Source organism: Pituophis catenifer, unplaced genomic scaffold, assembly GCF_029215685.1.
Source record: "Pituophis catenifer annectens isolate HBS135680 unplaced genomic scaffold, rPitCat1.0.hap2 SCAF_15, whole genome shotgun sequence".
NCBI lineage: Eukaryota > Metazoa > Chordata > Lepidosauria > Squamata > Colubridae > Pituophis > Pituophis catenifer.
Window position 1 is genome coordinate 13,261,402 of NW_027256895.1, and position 16,151 is coordinate 13,277,552.

Below are 16,151 nucleotides of genomic sequence, written 5' to 3' on the forward strand. Positions count from 1 at the left end.
CACAATCTCCTGTTTATTTCAATTCCACCTTAAGGCTTCTGCCTTTGATTATCTTTATCTACCAGTCAAGGAAAATCTGAATTTACGTTCATATTTTTTTTTCTTTTTCCTGGTTTCTTTGCGATAATGAAAACGTGGTTTGGATTAGAAGAGCGAGCCAACTGTCTTCACCAAGACAAGTGAAAGGAAGTGTGTTAAGGGCAGAACCTTTACACCAAGTCTGCAGACAAGCCGGAAGTTCAATGACATCCCACCCAACCTCTCCGTTTGGCGCCATGGACAACAACAGCATGGACAACAGCAGCGACGACGAGTGTCCTTTTATGCCTCTGAATGCCACCAAGACCTTTAAAATCCCCATGTATTCCGTAATAGTGGCCTTCGGCCTGCCGCTGAACATCTTGGCGTTTTGGGCTTTGATCTACCAATTAAAGAAATCGGTGGTCCTTTCTGTTTATATTATGAACCTGGTGGTGGCTCACCTCTTGCAGATCTTAACCCTGCCTTTCTGGATGTATTACAGCCACAACAATCACGAGTGGAATTTGGGGAAAGAAGCCTGCCTGTTGATCGGCGTGGCCTTCCGTACAAATTTCTACGCCAAAAACACTTTTCTGTGCCTCATCGCCATGGAGAGGTACCTCGGCCTGGCGCACCCGCTCCGGTTTCACCGGGCGCAGACCGTGCCAGGCGCGGTGAAGATCAGCATCCTGGTTTGGCTTGTGGACTTGACTCTCTGCGCCGTCGGCGTCGGGTTGCAGATCCGTACTTTTGAACGAGGGAAGAAGAGCTGCGTGGACAGCTCCATCCTGAATCGCGACTACGCCAACTTCCGGGTCAGCATTATGGCTTTTTCTTTCGTCATCCCGCTCTTCCTCATGGCTTTCTTCCACGTCACTGTCCTCTTCAAGATCCGGCAAGTGGTTTCCCTGGAGAAGAGAGTCAAAACGCAAATGTCTGGATTCATCTCGCTCCTCATTACGTTCTTCTTCCTCCTCTTCACACCTTACCAGGTCGTTTCGTACTATAGATACCTGCTGGAAGTCCGAACGCCTTCCACGGAGGTCTGCGACTCCCTGAGAGCCATCTTTGTCTACGAGCACGCAACTCTGTGCCTCTCCCTTTTGGACAACATCTTGGATCCCCTTTTCTATAACCTCCTCCTCAAAGATATTCAGACGGATTTCAGACGGTGCCTGTTTTCCAGGGCCAACAGGAAAGGCCTCTCGTCGGAAGCAAGGATCTCCTCAACATTTAGGCATTATGAAAACCCCAGACAGCTTCCAGATCCATAATCTTACGGGTGGAAAAATCTATTCACTGAGCCTATTTGTAGGGGTGGGAGGGTGGGGGAGAGAAAATTGGAATGCTACTTTGATTTCTGATCCTCTGTGAAATGAATGGAATGGAATGGAATGGAATGGATTGGATTGGATTAGAATAGAATAGAATAGAATAGAATAGAATAGAATAGAATAGAATAGAATAGAATAGAATAGAATAGAATAGAATAGAACAGAATAGAATAGAACAACAGAGAAAGGAATAGAACGGAATGAAGCGGAATGCAGCGGAATGGAGTGGAGTGGAGTGGAGTGGAATAGAATAGAATAGAATAGAATAGAATAGAATAGAATAGAATAGAATAGAATAGAATAGTAATGGCTAACCTTTTTGCCGTTACGTGCCAAAAATAGGGGGAGCGCGGAGAGTCGCGCCCTCGTGTGCCCACACTCATAATTCAATGCCCTCCCACTGCCCCCCATGGATGCGTGCATGACCCCCCTGCATGTGCGCGCGACTCGACCGTGCTCCCCTGCTTTTGGCATGCGACGGCAAAAAGGTTACCGGTGGGCCCAGTAGGCCCGTTTTTTCGCCCTCCTCAGGCTCCAGAGGCTTTCATGGAGCCTGGGGAGGGCGAAAACGGCCTTCCCCATCCCCCCGTTGGCCCTCCGGAGGCTGGAAACAGCCTGTTTCCCAACTTCCGGTGGGCCCAGAAGGCCCGAAAATCAGCTGGCTGGCACACACATGCGTGCTGGAGCTGAGCTAGGGCAATGCTCGTGTGCCCACAGATATGGCTCCGCGTGCCACCTGTGGAATAGAAGGTGGAAGGGACCTTGGAGGTCTTCTAGTCCAACCCCCCCCTCTCAAGCAGGAAACTCTGTACCATTTCAGACACATGGTTGTCCAATCTCTTCTTAAAAAGAGATTCAGACATTACTGTTCCCACATTTCATAGGAATCCCAGCTGGGAATCCAAGAGCAAAACACAGCAGATGATCAGATTGAAGAAAATATATTTATTCATGGTAACATTGGATGGACTGCTCCTCTGATTCCCTTCTAATAGATTTTTAATTTAAAGATTTGGCCCGTCATTATGAATAGAATAGAATATGTTGGTTTATTACCAGAGTTATGAATATGAATATTTTTCCCCTGTGCAGTACTTGCTTCCTTTCCTATTCTGTTAAAACAGATGTTTCGTTACCTATCGCCTAACCACAATGCTTTGTATAATGCAGCATTTTACCTTTCCTATATGTATGTTTTCCTATACACAAGCTATATGTCTTCCTTTACGTTGGTTCTGTTACATGAAATGCTCATTTATTGGTTTTATTATTTATTATTTATTGACTCACTGGAGAAGTGCTTAATGCGCTTCCCGCCTGGGCTACTGTAACGCTCTCTACATGGGGCTCCCCTTGAGGAGCACCCAGAGGCTCCAACTGGCGCAGAGTGCGGCCACGTGGGTGGTTATGGGAGCAACATGGCGCTCCCGTGTGACACCTCTCCTGCGCGAGCTGCACTGGCTCCCGGTGGTCTTCCGGGTGCGCTTCAAGGTCTTGGTTACCATCTTTAGAGCGCCCCATGGCTTAGGACCTGGTTATTTACGGGACCGCCTACTACCACAAACAGCCTCCCACCGGCCGGTACGCTCTCATAGAGAGGGGCTCCTCCGGGTACCGTCAGCCAAACAATGTCGATTGGTGGCCCCCAGGGGGAGGGCCTTCTCTGTGGGGGCACCCACTATCTGGAACGAGCCCCCCCTCCCCGGAGATATGGAGGATCCCGGATCTGCGCACTTTCCGCCGTGCTCTTAAGACCCTCCTATTCCAGCAAGCCGGCCTAGCCTAATTTTCTCCCCTTTTCTTTTAAATTCTTTTAAATTGAAATTTTAATCTGTTTTAAATTATTGGGATTTTTAATTGTCTTGGGCTAAATTATTTAATCTGGTTTTAATTATGTTTCTAACTTTTATATCTATGTATTTTATTCTGTGCCTGTTCACTGCCCTGAGTCCTTCGGGAGTAGGGCGGTATATAAATCTAATAAACAAAACAAAACAAACAAATGCTGGGAAGGATTGAGGGCAAAAGGAGAAGGGGACGGCAGAGAACAAGGTGGCTGGATGGAGTCACTGAAGCCGTCGGCGTGAGCTTAAATGGACTCCAGAGGATGGTAGAGGACAGGAAGGCCTGGAGGAACGATGTCCATGGGGTTGCGATGTGTCAGACACAACTTCGCGACTAACAACAACAACAAAAGGAAGGAAGGAATGAAGGAGGAAGGAAGGGAGGGAGGGAGGGAGGAAAAGCAGGAGGAAGGGAGGAAAGAAAGAAGGAAGGTAGGATGGATGGATGGATGGATGGATGGATGGAAAGACAGAGGGATGGTGGGAGGGAGGGAGATAGAAGAAAAAGGAAGGGAGGAAAAGTGATGAAGGGAGGAAAAAACAAAAAAGAAGGAAGGACTCACTGGAGAAGAGCCCAATGCTGGGAACGATTGAGGGCAAAAGAAGAAGGAGACGGCAGAGAACGAGGTGGCTGGATGGAGTCACTGAAGCAGTCGGCGTGAGCTTAAATGGACTCCAGAGAATGGTAGAGGACAGGAAGGCCTGGAGGAACGATGTCCATGGGGTCGCGATGAGTCGGACACGACTTCACAAGTAACAACAACAACAACAACAAGCCAGCCTTTTCCTTTTTTAAAATAGTATTATTACTGCCTATACAATCTTTTGTCACTCCTTCATTTTAAATGTATTGAAAAAAAATATAAGGAAAAGATTCCAACAGCGTTCTAGATGTAAATATAAATACCCCAAAGCCTCTGGACTGCCTGCAATGCGTGTGAACAGAATAATGGACAAAGTCGTCCATTGGCTCCATCCAGCAGAATTCAGATTATTTTATATTTTATATTAATTATTTCTCTTTGGGATACGTATTCCAGAATTTGTGAACTCACAGAGATCCCTCACAAGGCTAAGAGGCATTGTAAAGGTAGGGGGTGAGGCAGGGGTGAAATGTAAAATTTGTTACTACAAATTTTGTATTTCTGTGGGCATTTCCCGGTTCTGTGGGCGTGGGTTGGTGGGGGGAGGTGGTAATGTGACTGGGGTGGGCGTGGCCAACTTTTTTTTTTAAAAAAAAAACTTTTCAAAGCATTTTTTCTAATGCTTTGAAAAGCCTCTGCCGATCAGGCAAATCAGCTGGGATCGTCAGAGACTTTTCAAACATACAGCCGCTGTCAAGTGCCTAAATTGTAAGCGTCATGTCTGCAGAGATGCTGAAAACAGCCATAAGTACGAGGACCGGTTGTAAATCACTTTTTTTTTCCAGCTCCTACCATTGTCACTTCAAACGGTCGCTAAACAAGTGGCCATAAGTCAAGGACTACCTGTAGGGAGAAGGAAGAAAGGTGGAAATGCCAGAACTGACGGTTTCAAGAAAAGAACTGTTTTTTGTTTTTTTTTTAATTTGATTTATATGCCGCCCTTCTCCGAAGACTCAGGGCGGCTTACAATGTGCTCAGCAATAGCCTTCATCCTTTTGTATATTTATACAAAGTCAGCTTATTGCCCCCACAACTGGGTCCTCATTTCACCTACCTTAGAAAGGATGGAAGGCTGAGTCAACCTTGAGCCTTGGCGAGATTCGAACCCTGCAGTAATTGCAGGCAGCTGGTCTTAATAAGCTTAATAACAGGGTGCTTTAAACCCCTGTACCACCAAGGCTCTGTCTTGTCAACATAGATAGAACATGCTCCTTTTCTAAGAAATTGGCCTGAAATTTCACCAAAAAAAAGGCAGGAAGCAAAAAAACCTCCTAGAATTAATCCAGAGATATCAACCTCTACAGATAGCGCTCGACTTACAATTTACAAGGTTTAGTGAATAGCACTGAAAAAAGTGACCCTATGACCGTTTTTCACACTTATGACCATTGCAGCAGCTCCATGGTCCCATGATCAAAATTCAGATGCTTGGCAAAGGGTTCATATCAGGGGTGAAATGCTCCCGGTTTGGACCGGATCGCCTGATCCGGTAGCGATGGAGGCGGGTGGTTCGGAGAACCGGTAGCAAAAATCCCTACCACACACATCCCTCCTGCCCAGCTGAGCCGCACAATCATCAGAGGCTTTTTTTTACTTTTAGAAGCATTTTTTCTACAACCTCTTCGACTGAAAAAAATGCTTTTAAAAATAATTAAAAAAAAGCCTCTGATTGCGTGGCTCAGCTGGGATCGTCAAAGGCTTTTAAAATCATTTTTTCTACAACCTCTTCAGAGGTTGTAGAAAAAATGCTTTCAAAAGGCTCTGACGATCCCAGCTGAGTTGCCTGATCGGCAGAGGCTTTTTTTCTTTTAAATGCCTCTGACAATCAGGCAACTCAGCTTGGATCATCAGAGGCTTTTAAAAGAAAAAAAGCCTCTGCCGATCAGGCAACTCAGCTTGGATCATTAGAGGCATTTAAAAGAAAAAAAAAACCTCTGCTGATCAGGCAACTCAGCTGGGATCGTCGGAGGCATTTAAAATAAAAAAACCTCTGCCGATCAAGCAACTCAGCTGGGATCGTCAGAGCTTTCTGAAAGCATTTTTTAACAACCTCTTTGCCAAAGATCCCCTTTTGCGACCTCCTGAAAAGCAAATTCAATGGGGAAGCCAGATTCCCTTAACAACCTTGTTACTCACGTAATAACTGCAGTGATTCACTTAGCAACGGTGGCAAGAAAGGTTTGTAAAAAACGGGGCAAAGCTCACTTAACCAACGTCTCACCTCACGACAGAAATGTTGGGCTCAATTGTGTTCGTCAATTGAGGACTATCTCTGTTTGATTCCTTTGTGTTACAGAAGCAACCTGAAGATGGGTGGACTTCAACTCCCAGAATTCCCCAGCCTCAGCTGTGCTGGCTGGGGAATTCTGGGAGTCAAAGTCCACTCATCTTCAAGTAATCAAGATTGAGAAGTGTTGGGGTAATTTTGTATGTGTACATGGATTTATTTTTGTCTTGCCAGATCACATCTGGGACAATTCAAAGTCAATTCCTGGACTGGAGTTTTAACAGATTAACAGAGTTGGAAGGGACCTTGCAGGTCATCTAGTCCAACCCCCCACTCAAGCAGGAGACCCTACACCATTTCTGACAGCTGGCAGTCCAGTATCTTCTTGAAAGCTTCCAGTGATGAAGCTCCCACAACTTCTGAAGGCAACTTCTGTTCCATTGGTTGAATGTTAAATGACTGGACAGTTACAATAGAAAAGAATAGAATTCTTTATTGGCCAAGTGTGATTGGACACACAAGGAATTTGCATAAGCTCTCCGTGTACATAAAAAAGTACATTCATCAAGAATCATAAGATACAACACTTAGTGATAGTCATAGGGTACAAATAAGCAATCAACTCATATTACAAAACAATCAATATAAATCGTAAGGATACCAGCAACAAGGTTACAGTCACACAGTCATAAGTGAGAGGAGATGGGTAACAGGAACAATGAGAAGATTAATAGTAGTGCAGACTTAGTAAATAGTTTGACAGTGTTGTGAGAATTAATTGTTTAGCAGAGTGATGGCATTTGGGAAGAAACTGTTCTTGTGTCTAGTTGTTCTGGTGTGCAATGCTCTATAACCGTGATGGCAAACCTATGGCACACGTGCCACAGGTGACACGTGTAGCCATATCAGTGGGCACGCAGCTCAGCTCTGGCGTGCATGTACGTGCCGGCCACCTGATTTTCAGGCCTTTTGGGCCCACCAGAAGTAGGGAAACAGGCTATTTTCTGCCTCCGGAGGGCCTGGGGGTAGGTGGGGAAGGCTGCTTTTGCCCTCCCCAGATGCATAGAGAGGAACTGGAACAAGGTGACAAAGAAAAATGGGCCAGGAGCAAGGGGGGAGGGGGGGCTGGGCGCGCATGTGCAGGGCGGGGCGCATAGAATTATGGGTGTGGGCATGCACGTGTGCGAACCTCTCCCGCCCCCCCTTCCTGGCACGCGATGGCAAAAAGGTTAGCTATCACTGCTCTATTAACATCGTTTTGAGGGTAGAAACTGAAACAATTTATGTCCAGGATGCGAAGGGTCTGTAGATATTTTCACAGCTCTTTTTTTGACTTGTGCAGTATACAGATCCTCAATGGAAGGCAGGTTGGTAGCCATTGTTTTTTCTGCAGTTCTAATGATCCTCTGAAGTCTGTGTCTGCCTTGTTGGGTTGCAGAGCCAAACCAGACAGTTATAGAGGTGCAGATGACAGACTCAATGATTCCTCTGTAGAAGCTTCCGGTGATTTAAAAGGAATTAAAAGCTTCCAGTGATGAAGCTCCCACAACTTCTGAAGGCAAATCTGTTCCATTGGTTGAATGCTAAATAACCGGACAGTTAAATGACTGGACAGCTGATATTTACAGCTGATTCTGTGTGAAACCTGAAAGAGGGATGTGCCAAATATTTGAACCTCCCGACTTCAAAAGTGCCATTTTGTGTTTCCCAAACATGCAACACAAGCCAGATGTTTTGAGAATTTCCTTCTGAGGTCAGAAGAAAACTTAGTTCTAATGTGAATAAAATAGGAATCATACAGAGTCAGCTACATGAACTCTAAAGGACCCTCTCTATTCACATTATTATAAGGGAAAAAACGTGCTTAGCTACATGAACTCTAAGAGACCCTCTCTATTCACATTATTATAAGAGAGAAAAGTGCTTGTTTGGAGATTATATTAAAGTCAGCTAAACCCCATTAAGTGGTAATATATCTTCTGATGAGACCTAGATGTCACGGAAGGACAACCATATGGAAAACATTTGAGGGGCCTCACCGTCAAAGACAAGGATATATATGTTACAAAGAGTTACTTAATCCAATAAATTTACCTAAGGACAGCAATAAATCTCCCATTAGCAACTACAGCACTTAAGGAAAAGTTGTGTAGCTAAGATAATCTTATAAACTAGAAAATAATGGTTTACTAATGGTTTAGTAATTAGGAAATGTGTCAATTATCATATAACAAGTGTATGTTAACCATATATGGAAAATGCATGAGCTCATGTTAACCATATATGGAAACCTGGATGAGCTCACCGAATCCTTTGTCTTAGAAATGTATAAAAACAGAGGTATCAGAGCTCTTTCCTTGTTCAAAGTTTCAGATACAAATCTGGCTCTGAAACTTGCGAAATAAACTGACTCTGGCTGACCCAGGAATGTTGTTCAGTCTCAATTTTTCCACAACAGTTCTAAAGACTGAAACCAAAGTTAGCAGTTTCATATCTTCTGTCTGCTCCGGGCCCTGATGTCGGGTTGCTTTTATGTGGGTAGGTATGGAAAATTGCTTTTTGTGTCACCACGGTGAATGCTTTTGTGTCTTGAGGCAATATTAAAAGTCATCCTTGCAATGAAGAAGCAGCAGGAGCCACAAATTCACTGCAAATTATCAAAAACTTCTTTTTCATTTGTCAGGGCTTGCAAGGAAAAAAAAGATAACTTTATTGTCATTCTTTTTAGTGCGAGAAGACCGGCCCATATTAAAAACGAAATTCTGTTGCCTTGCTCTCATAACACATATATACACATGCTATATACATACCGTATTTTTCGGAGTATAAGATGCACCATTTCCCCCCTAAAAGGGGGTGAAAATTTGGGTGCGTCTTATAGGACCCAGATTTTGGGGGCAATAAGCTGACTTTGTATAAATATAAAAAATTTTGAAGGCTATTGCGATTTTTCTTTAAAAATAAAAAAGCCCAGAATCGAGTGGATGTGACTCCACTGAGCTAGGGCTGTAGAAAGAAAAATTTTGGTTACGTAGGAGAAACCTGGCTAAAAGAAAAACATACATACATACATAGATAGATACATACATACATACATACATATATGCATATTCTTTCTAGCCAGGTTTTACCTACGTAAACTAAGTTGTTCTACAGCCCTGGTTCTGTGAAATCTCATTCATAAGTTTCTGGGCCTTTTTCCTGCTGACAAACTGCAACTCTGTGTTGCTCTCTGGGAGACTCAGATAGCTATTTCTGGCTTCTGGTCCTTGGTCGTGGCCACACATCCACCACACATCCACACAGAAAGCAGACTCAAACCCACACTGATAATGAGCCACGACCAAGGACCAGAAGCCAGACCGCAGCTGCATCATTAGCCACTTTAAACCCCTCCAATCCATACATGAAGCAGACTGACACCCACCATGAAGAGCTCGCACGGCCACAAACACGAAACCAAACAACAACAACGCAGCTCACCAGCTCAAATCCCCCTGCAACTCAGACTAAGCTGAGCACAACCAAGCCCCCACCCAAACAGAACACACCCCCATCCAATCAGAGCACAACCAACCCCCCATCCAATCAGAGCACAGCCAAGCCCCTAACCAATCAGAACACACCTCCACCCAATCAGAACACAGCCAAGTTCCCACCCAATCAGCTCACACCCCCACTAGCAGTTAAAAGGAAGAGACAGCTGCGATCTCACATTGCTCCTGGAAGCACGAAGCCGAGAACACCAGCCTGAAGATGACGAATGAGACTTCGTCGAAACGTCGCCAAGACACTTCCAATTTTACGTGGGAGAAGACCCGAATAACCAAAGACCTACATACAAACACCCGCGAAAACCTGAGAAAACAAATATATATATATTCGTAGGTTTTATGTGTCTTTCTCTTTAGCCAGGTTCTACCTACGTAAACCAAGATATTATGCAGCCCTAGTTCAGTGAAATCACAATTCATCTTGGTTTACGTAGGTTAAAGAGAAAGACACATAAAACCTACGAAAAAGAAAGAAAAACAAATATTGTACCTTTACAGGGAGGATACATGAGATGAGGGTGTGGCTAATTGATGAGGCCTTATAAGGCTGAAATAGATCTATCTTAGTCTCCCAATGGGCAGCAAAGGGTCTGCTGGCTGCCAGAAAGAAAAGAAAAAAAGCCCAGAAACTAGTGAATTGTGATTTCACTGAACTAGGGCTGCATAATATCTTGGTTTATGTAGGTAGAACCTGGCTAAAGAGAAACACACATAAAACCTACGAAAAAGGAAGAAACACACACACACACACACACACATATACACCAAATGTAGCCCCGCCCATATATATACCAAATGTAGCCCCGCCCACCCACTGGCCCCATCCCTTGGCCTCTGCCTCCCAGCAATTTGCCGCCTTGCAGCAAGCAGCAAGAAGAAACAGCCCATTTCAGCTTCAGCACAGCCTAATTAGCACAAGTTGATTGTTCCTTGGATTGGCCTCCCGACTCTCAGCTGTTTCAGGCTGCAGGGATTGCCATTGCCTATTGCTGCGCGGGCCTCTGCTGCTTGCTGCAAGGAGGTAAATTGCTGGGAGGCAGAGGCAGATTTCTTTTTCTTGTTTTCCTCACCAAAAAAGATAGATGCATCTTATAGTCTGGAGCGTTTTATAATCCGGAAAAATACGATACATAAATATAGCAATATACATTCATATATATACATACATACATACATACATACATACATACACACACACACACACACACACACACATATATATATATAACATACATAAATTACACTTAGGCAAGAAAAACCCACATATACACTGGGTGAAATCAGGTTTAATAGCAGCAACTGTGAAAGGGAGTTTGGACTCTTAGTTGGACAACCAATTAAATATGAGCTAGCAGTGTGTGGCGGCAGCCAAAAAAGCCAACACAATCCTAAATTGCATTAACAGAGGGATACAATCAAGATTAAGTGCGGTACTAATACCACTCTATAAAGCCTTAGTAAGACCACACCTAGAGTACTGCATCCAGTTTTGGTCACCACACTATAAAAAAAGATGCTGAGACTCTAGAAAAAGTGCAGAGGAGAGCAACCAGGATGATTAGGGAACTGGAGGCTAAAACATACGATGAACGGTTGCAGGAACTGGGCATGGCTAGTCTAGTGAAGAGAAGGACCAGGGGAGACATGATAGCAATGTTCCAATATTTGAGGGGCTGCCACAGTGAGGAGGGGTCAAACTATTTTCCAAGACACCCAAAGGCTAGCCCTCTTTTTGACTCATGCAGTATACAGGTCCTCAATGGAAGGTAGCAATTGTTGAATGTGGGGAGAAAAGTAGAATGGAGCAAACTCACTTAACAGATTTCTCACTTAACAACATAAATTTGGGGCCTCAGTTGTGGTCGTACGTTGAGGACTACCTGTAACCACTGTCCATTTTGAATACGTAACGGAAAGAGGAAACTTGAGAGTTCGCAAGGTTGATGCTATATGGAAGAAAACGGTGACTGAATCTACCGGTAGATGCTCTGCTTTGGGTACCACGGAGCCTTCTTCCAGAAGGTGACAAGGAAAACAGGTCGCAAAAAGAACGGGGCTTGGTTGTGTCCAGGGGTGAAATCCAGCAGGTTCTGACAGGTTCTGGAGAACCATTAGCGGAAATTTTGAGTAGTTCGGAGAACTGGTAGCGGAAATTTTGAGTAGTTTGGAGAACTGGTAGCGGAAATTTTGAGTGGTTCGGAGAACCGGTAGCGGAAATTTTGAGTAGTTCGGAGAACCGGTAGCGGAAATTTTGAGTAGTTCGGAGAACCGGCAAATACCTCTGGCTGGCCCCAGAGTGGGGTGGGAATGGAGATTTCGCAATATCCTTCCCCCAGGAGTGGGGAGGGAATGGGGATTTTGCAATATCCTTCCCCCAGGAGTGGGGAGGGAATGGGGATTTTGCAGTATCCTTCCCCTGAAGTGGGGTGGGAATGGAGATTTTGCGGTATCCTTCCCCTGCCATGCCCACCAAGCCACGCCCACCAAGCCACACCACGCCCACCAAGCCAAGCTCACAGAAACAGTAGTAAAAAAAAATTGGATTTCACCACTGATTGTATCATGTGATGAGTTCTGCTGATAGATAATCCTATTATGTCTTGGAGGGTCATGTCTTAATCCTATCACCCTGGAGCTGAGGTCTTTTGTTTTGTCGATAAACTGGCCCAGTCCTCAATGGATACCAAATATCTGCTGGTGGCAGGGAGCTGCGTTTCTGTCTCCCTTAAGATTTCTATTTCTCTTTTAGGGGAAATATAATATTCTGCCTTTTTAATATTTCCTAAAATATTTCATTCTTCTACGAGGGGTGGGTGCTAACTTTCTTCACTATCAATAAGAAAGTCAAGGGAAAAAATGCAGAGATTTTAAATCTATATATTAAAGAAGCCATGTAGAGGAAATTTACGGTTTGAAAAAATGTTAAAGAGTCACCCGTATGTAAGGTTGCCAGGTGTCCACTATTTGAGCAGACAGTCCGCTTTTTTCACATTATGTTCACTATTTTTTTTCACAAAATAGTGGTCCTTTATTTTTATTCAAAAGCTTTATGATTGTATATTTTTCAATATTTCTCAACGTTGTACTGAAATTAAAGAATTATTCCTTAAACACAAAGAATTGATCAAAGCTGCGCAGTCAAATAAAAAATACACACGACAGCAAAGTAAAATGTAATTTAATATTTTACATATTATTATATTTGATGTTTTGAATTTTAAGTGAAGTTTTGAAGTGATTATTTTAATACGTGTTAAAATGTTTGTAATAGCGCTTGTCCGCTATTTTTTTGGAAGCAGACCTGGCAACCCTACCCGTATGACTGTAATCTGGCTAAGGAAGTTGGGAAGAGTTTTTATGGTAAATCCCTAGTTTGGGACAATAGATACAGCTCAATACTGCCCCCTAATGCCCTGATCAATTAACTCCATACAAAGAGGTCTGAATAAAAGGAAAATCGGTTTTTACATTCCCCTCAAGTCTTTCTTATAAGCAGTGGTGGGTTTCAAAAATTTTTACTACCGGTTCTGTGGGTGTGGCTTGGTGGGTGTGGCATGGCTTGGTGGGCGTGGCAGGGGAAGGATACTGTAAAATCTCCATTCCCACCCCACTCCGGGGGAAGGTTACTGCAAAATCCCCATTTCCTCCTGATCATCTGGGACTCAGGAGGCAGAGAATAGATGGGGACGGAGCCAGTCAGAATTTTTACTACCGGTTCTCCGAACTACTCAAAATTTCCGCTACCGGTTCTCCAGAACTGGTCAGAATCTGATGAAACCCACTTCTGCTTATAAGGATGTATGAGTGTAATGAGTGTAAGAGTTGGACACTAAGAATGGCTGATCGAAGAAGAATTGATGCCTTTGAACTGTGGTGCTGGCAGAAATTATTGCATATAACATGGAGAGCCAGAGTAAGTAACAGAGATTTTGGGTTCAACTGTGGACCTAAGTTAAGGACTACCCGTATTATTATTCATAACTCTGGCACCCTTGTCTGGTCTTCCTTGAAGAGATGACAACTGACCTGATTGAGCAGTTAAAAACAAAAACCCATAATTATTCCGGCTTTTACATTGCTAAACCATATTTGGATATTAGTGTCCAACGTGGTGGATCTCCAACTGAATAGTACGATGCACTAAACCGGGTGTCGGCAACCCACGGCTCCGGAACCGCATGCGGATCTTTCGTCCCTCTGCTGTGGCTCCCTATTGGCTGAATCCACCACTCGCTGGCCCCACTCATTGCCCTCCCCTTCCAGTCAGTCCTCGTCTGGCTTGAGAGAGATGAGAGATGAGAGAGAGAGAGACAGAGAGAAAGAGACACAGAGAGAGATATACCTGTTTCCCACAGAAAATGGGTAGGTGTGGCTGTGGGGGTGTCATGTGACTGGGTGGGAGTGAGTGACATCGAGTTGGCCACACCCACCCAGCTTTTGTGGCTCCTAGTGTTTTCTTTTCTGTGGGAAACGGGTCCAAATGGCTCTTTGTGTTCAAGGCTGCAGACCCTAAACCATGATTTAATCTATGTAGTAGTGGAACATGATGTCTCACAAGGTTAGAAAAGCCAGGCTGACAATCAGCAGGCTCACGCTCGAGACCCGTTGCTGCCGCGGGACAGGGTGAGCTCCCGTCACATGCTCCAGCTCCTGTTGAGCCAACAATTCGAAAGCGAGCGATCACAAGTAGATAACTGGGTACCACGTCAGTGGGAAACTTCACAAGGACACAAAAGGAGCCTCCCAATTAGTTATCTCCCAAGCAATGGAGATGTCACCGGCAAATCCTATCTATTGTAGTCAGTATTTGCAGATTTGTTTATCCTGGTTGTGCAACTCATAATTATCATTTTAGCCAGTCTATCCACTGCAGGATGAAGGCTTCTTCTGCGTGTTTCCAACCAATACGATCCTGAGTTTTCTTTTGCCAATTGCGCCCGCAATACTTGCTGATGTCATCGATCCATCTTGTTTTAAGGTCTCTTTCATAGATGCTTTTTATCAAGTGGGGTCCATTCTATGACCTGCTATCAGTTTTTTTTACTATGCGACCAGCCCATTTCCATTTCCATTCTTTTACTTTCTTGATGAATCCGCATACAGATGGGAGGTTGAACAACTAGCTTCGTGGTGCGACCAGAACAATCTGGAACTGAACACACTCAAAACCGTAGAAATGGTGGTAGACTTTAGGCGAAACCCTCCCATACTACCACCTCTCACAATACTAGACAACACAGTATCAACAATAGAGACCTTCAAATTTCTAGGTTCTATCATATCTCAAGACCTAAAATGGACATCAAACATCAAAAATGTCATCAAAAAAGCACAACAAAGAATGTTCTTTCTGCGCCAAATCAGAAAGCTCAAACTGCCCAAGGAGCTGCTGATCCAGTTCTACAAAGGAATTATTGAGTCTGTCATCTGCACCTCCATAACTCTCTGGTTCAGTTCTGCAACCCAACAAGACAGACACAGACTTCAGAGCACAGGTGAAATGCTCCTGGTTCGGACCGGATCACCTGATCCAGTAGCGATCGTGGCGGGTGGTTCGGCAAACCGGTAGCGATCACGGCGCGAGGCTCTGCCCACCCACCCGGTTGTCGTTACTTCCTGGTTTTAACATGTGCGTGCGCAGTGCATATTTGGTGTGTGGTGTGCACTGCGCATGCACGTTTGGTGTGTGTTGTTCACTGGGCATGCGCATGCGCAGTACGCATTTGGCATGCAGCATGCATGTGCAACCAGCAAACCTGTAGTAAACCGGTTCAGATTTCACCACTGCTTCAGAGGATAATTAGAACTGCAGAAAAAATAATTAGTCCCAACCTGCCTTCCACTGAGGACCTGTACACTGCACGAGTCAAAAAGAGGGCTGTGAAAATATTTACAGACCCCTCACACCCTGGACATAATATGATTTGATTGCTTATTTGTACCCTGTGACTATCATTAAGTGTTGTACCTTATGATTCTTGACGAATGTATCTTTTCTTTTATGTACACAACAAATTCCTTGTGTGTCCAATCACAGTTGGCCAATAAAGAATTCTATTCTATTCTATTCTATTCTATTCTATTCTATTCTATTCTATTCTGTTCCACTTCCTGTTTGTGCAACTATTTGCTATGATGTTCTTCCATCGGTTTTGTTTACACTCTTTTCATTTCTTCCTTTTTATTGTTGCAAACCGCTTAGAATAACCCCAGAGTGAGATAGGCACCAAATAAATTTAACAAATAAAATAAATAAAAATAGGGGGTGTTTTTTTTAAGCAGAGATCAATGCAATTTTTCAGGGCAAGCAGCTTGTCTGCTCTACTACTGCTGGTCATTTACGCTATATAAAAGGTGTATTTGGTCTCCTGCAATACAGGTAGTCCTCAACTTACAACAGTTCATTTAGTGACTGTTGTCCCCAATTCGGATCTGAGCCTGGTGCCGAGGCCAATGAAGGACACCAGATGCAAGTTTTTTTATTGCTTTTTTATTGGGAGTACACCAAGGAAAAGGGCTCCTGGTCA

General features: G+C 44.1%; 1 protein-coding gene across 1 annotated transcript; it reads left to right on the forward strand.

Moving 5' to 3' along the window:
* The first annotated feature begins 242 nt into the window (after window positions 1-242).
* On the forward strand, window positions 243-1,295 carry LOC139324580 (G-protein coupled receptor 4-like). The gene has a single exon (XM_070954296.1). It carries the CDS (start codon window positions 243-245, stop codon window positions 1,293-1,295), a length of 1,053 nt encoding a protein of 350 aa, XP_070810397.1.
* Window positions 1,296-16,151: the final 14,856 nt, after the last annotated feature.